The sequence below is a fragment of the Primulina huaijiensis genome, chromosome 9 (genome assembly GCF_012295235.1).
Source record: "Primulina huaijiensis isolate GDHJ02 chromosome 9, ASM1229523v2, whole genome shotgun sequence".
In the NCBI taxonomy this organism is placed as follows: Eukaryota; Viridiplantae; Streptophyta; class Magnoliopsida; order Lamiales; family Gesneriaceae; genus Primulina; species Primulina huaijiensis.
Window position 1 is genome coordinate 1,820,602 of NC_133314.1, and position 8,101 is coordinate 1,828,702.

Consider the following 8,101-nt stretch of genomic DNA (forward strand, 5'->3'; position numbering starts at 1 on the left):
GTGCAGGCCAAACCGACAGATCCAACCCAAATTGACAGCTCAAATCGCAACGATCTTTTTCCCTGTTTTTTTTTTTTTAATAAATTTTAAATATAAACAGCAAAAAAATTTCGGTTGCAAAAAGCTTTAATTTAAACACAAAAATTCTAGCAAACTGTCGCATGAGGAAATGAAAAAAAATTAATAAGACTCCAAAAAAAATTCACAATTCGATAATGAGTTATTTCTAAAATTTAATTAATTTAATTTACATAATGAAAAGATATCATTGGATAAAAATAACATATTATAATGTGGGTAACATATTAATAATCATACATATCTAAAATATGAATAAAGATAATGAAAAGACACAATAAAAATAAGCAATTAATGTAAAACAAACAATTAATAAGGAGACAACTGTAAATTCACATATAAAGTCACATATTTATATATATAATAGATATGAACAAATTTTATGCGGTGGCAAATATCATATTCTTGGAATCTCCTGCTGGAGTTGGATTCTCGTGCTCGAATACATCATCTGACTATATAACAGGAGAAAAAAAAACAACATATTCCTAAACATTTATAGTCAAGTACTGGTAGTAAGGCACGCGCATTGCATGTGGATGAAGAATTTGTGTACTAGTTAATATTGGTCATAAATTTGCAAATCAATATAGACACATACATTTTTCACAAATTATTCAGTAACAATTATTATTTCACAGCTTATCTATTATTTCAAACAATCATAGTTCTATCATTTCAAACAACAATATAATATTGCGTTGAGAATTGTATTGATTGACAAAAAGACTGATTCAAATTGCATGAATCGTCATATGAAATTATTATAAAATAGAAAAAAACATGAACAAATATATCTACGTTATAAGAATAATAATAAGAAGAGCATGCATTATAGCTAGTTGCATATAAAAAAAACAAAGAAAATTTTTGTCGATAAAATATCACATATCCGAATATAATTAAAATATGATTTTTAAAAATTTTATTGCTAATTAAGTGTGTTAATTAAAAATATTTTGAAATGAATTAATCTAAATCATTGTAATAAGATAATTACCGAAATTAAAAATTTTGTGATATATAATTTACCTAGAATATGTCATTTAATACACGAACTAAAATAATAAGAAGTCATATATATTAGAGATAAATTTATTATTTACGAGAAATATGGCAAAATCTAATGTATATGAATGCAACTTCCTGATTCAAATTTTGTAGAAAAAGTTAAATTTATCATTAGTAATATAAAAATCTATGGCAAAACCTTGTGTGAGACGGTCTCACGGGTCGTATTTGTGAGACGAATCTCTTATTTGGGTCATCCATGAAAAAGTATTACTTTTTATGCTAAGAGTATTACTTTTTGTTGTGAATATGAGTAGGGTTGATCCGTCTCACAGATTAGGATCCGTGAGACGGTCTCACATGAGACCCACTCAAAATCTATGTACCCAATAATCATATCATCATATCTAATTTCCATGTTTCTTTTTCGTCTTCGGATTTGATTTTGATTAATCTCTTTGATGCTTGCATGTTTTTTCCCATGATCTTTTTATTTTGTTTATTTGAGCCGTTCACGTTTCGGGTCTAACTCTAATTTATTTTTCTTGTTTAATATAAAGAATAGAAAAAACTGGAAAAAAATAGAGTGAAATAGATGTGATGTATATATTAATTTTAAAATTATTGATATAATTATTTGACATAAAAATTAAGAAAAAATACATGAAAATTCAAGAGCAGATAATATATTAGAAAAAAAACTCTCTCGAGGTAAAGGATGCAGATAGATATTTTATTAAGGAGACAAAAAAAAATTCATCGGAAAATTCCAAAATATAACTGTATTTTCTTCCTTTAAAAAAATTAATAGGATACCTCCTAATCTTTAGGTAAAAATATTAACATTTCAAAAGTTACTAAATGTTATTTTTAGATTTAAGTCATAATATCATAAAAATATGAAAAAATATACATATATTCACACAATTCAAAAACTAATTTAGAATATATACACACACAAAAAAATATATGTAATCATTAAAAATTTATATATTTTAAAACAATATTTTGAATAATGTCAAATCTTACAAAAACAATTAAGCTATTGTCACTATATTTTTAATTAATTTTTCTGCATTTATTTGTATATATAGTAGTTAAAATTACCCTAAGAGATATAAAAAAATATTTTTAAAGTAGTGAATAATGTCAAATATTACAAAAACAATTAAGAATTGATAGAGAAAATTGATGAGATATTTCAAACTTTTCAATTATAATTTAGAATTTATGATTCAGGGTTTGAAAAAAATAAAAAAAAATTTTATTTTGTTTATTAAAATATTTTGTCAATGAAAGCTTTCTTAAATAATTTCCATCAATTGATTGACTTAATGTATTTAAGAAAAATTTCAAATTCAAACTTTATTTTTTAGTTAAATTAATGTAATATTAATTGAGTCATGATAGATATAAATCTTGTAGGATAGAGCGTTTGTCGTTTTATNAAATAATAATTTTGACATAAAAAATAATACCTTTCATAGGTCTTTTCAAATAGAAGATCTGTAGCATAAAATCGATCCGAGACGATCTTATAATTATATCAATACCTTATACCGATGCATGCAGTATAAATTAAATTTTAATGAACTGCAATAAAGTTTTGTCTATGTATGAGTTATTTTCTTCCATCAAATGTTATAGTTTAGTGATTTTATTTCATTATAATTTTCACAATACGAGAATCTGCTCTATAATTAAATTTTGTTTAAAATAATATCTGGACAATAAACGACCAAGCCGGCCATTGTTCCATTGTTGATCACACTCTATGATCTTCTGTCTATAGTTTCCGAATGTCCTCGGTAGTTCTTTCCAAAGTCACTATACAAATATGTAAAAGAAACTCTTCAATAGCAGGCCTGATCACGGGACAAAACCTACATTTTTAGAGAAAGTTACATATAATATTGATTTATTTGGAGAGAGCGACCCGCCTGCATGCTGTCGTCTCCAAGTCCAGGTGTAATAAAACATTGATAATACCAATCTAAGGTAAATCCAACAATGATATTCTTGTTGAATAAATGCCCAAAAAAACATACATATAAATGAAACAAGACTTCTGCTGTGGAGGTCTCACAGAAAAAATGAAAGGGGCTTTCGTTGTTTTCCTATCTTTTCTGTATCTATCGGCTTCTTCGGTGCAATGTTCTGGCGGGGTACAACGAGATATGGTTGAAGCGTTCATCAACTTTCAAAGGGCAAAAGTCTCCGAAAATTACGATGTTGAAGATGTTTCTACTGAATATTCACCGATATATGTGGCACCTCAGGAGGGACTAAAGGATGCAGATCGAATACTAGCGTTGCCTGGTCAACCGGCAGTGAACTTTTCTCAGTATTCGGGTTATGTGACGGTCGATCCTACTGCAGGGCGAGCACTGTTTTATTGGTTAACAGAGTCTGAAGACTCGTCTACCAAGCCTTTAGTGTTGTGGCTAAATGGAGGTTGATAGAACAGTAACTTGTAGAAGTTTAAAGTTTTGGACTCGCTTTTTTTTTTCCCCTTATGATAAACTGAGAATTAAATCTTGAAATTACAGGGCCTGGATGCTCTTCTATAGGAGCCGGAGCAATGACGGAACTTGGACCGTTCCGAGTAAATCCAGATGGGAAAACTTTATGGTATAACAAAAATGCTTGGAACAGTGGTAAGTATTGCATTTTCTCCTTTCAATTTCTGGTTTTTGTATATTTCACTATAATTCAAACAAATTTTATGCAGTGGCAAATATCATATTCTTGGAATCTCCCGCTGGAGTTGGATTCTCGTACTCGAATACTTCATCTGATTATATAACAGGAGACAAAAAAACAGCAGCAGATTCTTACACGTTTTTAATCAACTGGTTAGAAAGGTTCCCCGAGTATAAAACCCGAGATTTCTACATAACCGGAGAAAGTTATGCCGGTCATTACGTGCCTCAGCTTGCTGATTTAATTCTTAAAAACAACAAAATCACAAACCAAACTGTCATAAACTTAAAAGGGATTGCGGTAAGTCTGATTGAGAAGCACATTTTCAGTAAAAAAAAAAAAAACATAAATTATTTCAAGAATCTTACATAATGTGATTGTTTTCAGATTGGGAATGCATTAATTGACATTGAAGATGCAGCAAAAGGCCGTTATGATTTCCTATGGACGCACGCCCTCATCTCCGACGAGATCCACCAGGGCATTATAGAAAACTGTAATATGTCGTATGGCGCCAATGTCACACAAGTCTGTCTGAAATATGTGCATCAGGCTTATGTTGTTGCAGGCAACATCTACCCTTATAACATTTACGCTCCATTATGCTTTTCATCTTCAAATTCTACCCCGGTATATGCTAATTCATATGCGTTATTTATTTCGTGTTACAAATTAAACCATATTGCTAACTTTTTTTTGTAATAAAACTGGAAAACAGGTATCTGGATTTGATCCATGCTCAGATAACTATGTCTCTGTGTACTTGAATACTCCTGAAGTGCAGAAGGCTCTTCATGCCAATGTCACTGGAATTTCGGGACCCTGGGCTGACTGCAAGTACTATATTTGATGACTCAAGATATTTTTAGTCTAAATTTAAGTATTAAAGTTATGTAACTTGATATATATATATATATTTTTTGTTTTGATGCAGCTACTACGTAAATTCTCACTGGCTGGGAATCCCTTCCACAATAATACCTATCATTAAGGAATTGATGGCTAATGGCCTTAGAGTTTGGATCTATAGGTACAAAATTAAATGACATATTTTTCTTGCATGTGTATATGTGATCTAGCCTAAACAAAAAGTTCAAATTTTATGTATGATTCACTCTATTACTTGAATATTCATCATGTTCCTTGGGATATGTACTCATTGACTTAGATAACATACATTCAATGGTAAAAACCCCAGATTCGACGACTTATCTCCACTGTATCAAGACGAGTCTTTCCAGCATACTTATGTTCTCACTCACACGCACCCATCCTAGAATTGCTCAAAGTCAAGCACCCTTAATTTTGGAGTTCCTATGTGACGAGCTCCTGAAGAGAAGATATACCTTTTTGATATCTGTAGCTCAATTGGTATCAACACTTTAAGAATCTAGGTACTTAAGTCTGAATGTCTTGGGTTCGAGTGTTGGAGGAGGCGAAAAAAACCACTTTCTAGGGATGAAATATTCTACGAGTGACGGTGTATGGGCATAAACTACCGCTCATGCTGAACCAACCTACGGCCCATGACCATTATTGGTGCATGTGTATGGGCTGGGGCTTATGTTGGACCAGCCTACGGCCCATGGTCGTTACACAATGTTTTAAAAAAATTAGAAATTGTCAAATGCTTATGGTCTTTATATTTATCGAGAATAATTTGTAATTTAAGATAACTAATTAAGTTATATTATTAATTCTATCTCACAAATTAATTAAGTAACATGATTTGAATTCGGCTGCAGCGGGGATATAGACCTTGTGATACCAGTTACAGCCACTAGGTACTCCATGCCGAGGCTCGGGTCATCAGTCAAGACTCCTTGGTATCCATGGTACAACCAAGGCGAGGTAAGGAAAAAAAATGAACTTATTTTGGTATTGTTTCTTAAATTTTTTTTTTTAACGACAAATCTTATTACGTATCGATATATTTTGTTTAAAGTTTAACACAACTTGAAACTAGAACTCGTGACGAACAAATTAATAATTTTGGAATAATAATGACCATGATAATAAGTCATTAATCATTTGACGTGGAAGATGAGATTCAATATCTTTGTTTCATCTACAATATTTCGGCTCAAGTTTTACAATAATTAGAGTTAAAAAATAATTATGTTATCCTTATGTTAAGATTTTGTTATCTCATACTTCATTATCTCATTTAACGAAACAAAGGTAAAGATATAAAATATAGAAATATTTTGTTTGATCATAAGCCGACTCAACTCATGAAATACCATTATTTTTTATGCTTAAAGTATTACTTTTAATGTTAGGATAAATCCGTGAGACCGTCTCACAGGAAAACTACTCGTTCCAGATACGTTGAAATGCTGACGATATATTAATTCCAATATAATATTATTTATTTGTTACTTATATATCAGGTGGGAGGTTATGTGGTAGAATACCATAATGTAACATTTGTGACAATTCGTGGAGCTGGACATTTTGTACCAAGTTACCAGCCCGAGCGTGCACTTGTCTTGTTTTCATCGTTTCTCCAAGGAAAGCTGCCTCCAAGTAATTAATTAGCAGAGGACTGAACTCTATTACCTCAATGTCATCGATTTTTCCAATTAAATAATATAATTTCAAACTTCAGTTTTATATTTTTAATGAACTAAAAATGTACACATGCATCTTACAAACAAGCAGCTCCGGTTTGAACTAGAATTAGTTAATCAAATGAATGAAAATTGAAAATCGTGTATCTTTTGAATCACTGTTAATCACTCATATGTCGCTAACTTAGATAACACACTCGTGATTTTAATTTTAAGCTCATTAAATTATTCTCTACCATTAATAGTAGATCTCTTGTGAGACGGTCTTGCAAATCTATATCTGGAAGACGGTCGACTCGATGCATATTGTAATGAAAAATAATATTTTTAACATAAAAATTAAGATATGTTTTTTCATGAGTTGGGTCGAGTCGGAGATCTATATCATAAAATTGAGACATGATACGATCTCGTTAGTTTTTATGCATTTCAAATTAAAATACTATTTGCGATATGTGGTATTTTGAGCATGGGAAAGTTGTTTATATTTCATTTTCTCTTACTTACATAGTTTCCACGAGTGGATTGTTTTGACAAATTTATTTTATTGGAAAATAATAAACTAATACCCATTATTGAAAATGTTTTTTCTCCATAAATTGACAAATTGCTGTTATACATTTCCGAAGTCATTGCACGGCTGAGCAAATAAAAGAAATTATTAATACGGCAATAAATTACGTCACTGCTAATTAATTAAAATACACTTGAGATTGTCATTTTCGTAAATAAATAATTGAGCAAGATTAAAAACAAAATATCCCTTAATATTTAATACCAATAGTACCAAAGCATGCAATAATTAAAAACAGAAAAGAAAAAAAAAACAATGTTCTTCTCCTTTTAAATTAACACGGTTGACCAAATAATGTAATTCTTATGATAACATGAATTCCACCGAGAGCAATAAATAACATTACTTCGAATAATTAAATAAAAAGTTGACGTTCCAAATCATAAGGGCAACCACAAGATGTTTCTCCTAAATATTTGAGGGCATTAATATCCGATCAAATATCATCATTCTCAAATATTTTATATTCCATAATCAAGTATCTCATCAACCAAATACTTATTAGTCTCACTCTTGTTGTTGTACCGTTTTCTCATATCCAAGACATAACGAAAATTTTAAAATTTTGTTTTGACGTTCAAAACTTTTTGGGTGTCGTATGATTTAAAAGCATTCATAGAGTGTTTAGATTTGATTTACGTTTGCATATTCAACGTCAAGTCCAACTTATTACCAAGTTGAGTGTGTTCAACAACACATTCTCTGTTACTTGAACTTATTTTTTGTATACTCCCATAAGAACTTTGAGCTAATTTGACTAATTTTTGTTGATGATGCAATACCATCATATGTAATGCTTCACCAGATTTGAACTTGTAAGAGGAATGTTGTCTATGTTAGATAGAATAGGATTTTGAGATATCGTTAAACAAATGAAGCGTTTAGTAAGAGAGTATATATTATACAGAATTTGAGTCTTGTTTAGGTTGCAGAGAAATGATGTATTTATGGGAAATTTCTCTTTTTTTTAATTAATAATTGTACAACAGCTAAAAATTAGCCATTATTAAGCAAGAACCATTGACCAAAGAGTAGGACTCTTGTGAGACGGTCTCATGAATCTTTATCTGTGAGACGAGTCAATCCTACTAATATTCACAATAAAAAGTAATACTCTTAGCATAAAAAGTAATATTTTTTTATGAATGACCCAAATAAAAGA

The 8,101-nt window shown here is 30.3% G+C and overlaps 1 protein-coding gene across 1 annotated transcript; it reads left to right on the forward strand.

Moving 5' to 3' along the window:
• The first annotated feature begins 3,266 nt into the window (after positions 1 to 3,266).
• On the forward strand, positions 3,267 to 6,329 carry LOC140984659 (serine carboxypeptidase 1-like). The gene is made up of 8 exons (XM_073452203.1): positions 3,267 to 3,543; positions 3,639 to 3,746; positions 3,821 to 4,092; positions 4,180 to 4,422; positions 4,511 to 4,629; positions 4,727 to 4,822; positions 5,538 to 5,643; positions 6,186 to 6,329. The coding sequence occupies exons 1-8, from the start codon at positions 3,267 to 3,269 to the stop codon at positions 6,327 to 6,329; spliced, it is 1,365 nt and encodes a 454-aa protein (XP_073308304.1).
• The last annotated feature ends 1,772 nt before the right edge of the window (positions 6,330 to 8,101 follow it).

Bases quoted from the DNA above. Each gene is read 5' to 3' on its own strand.
- LOC140984659 (XM_073452203.1), top strand. From the start codon at position 3,267: ATGGTTGAAGCGTTCATCAACTTTCAAAGGGCAAAAGTCTCCGAAAAT. The intron at 4,093-4,179 runs GTAAGTCTGATT...GATTGTTTTCAG, and splicing joins TAAACTTAAAAGGGATTGCG to ATTGGGAATGCATTAATTGA. The intron at 4,630-4,726 runs GTACTATATTTG...GTTTTGATGCAG, and splicing joins GGACCCTGGGCTGACTGCAA to CTACTACGTAAATTCTCACT.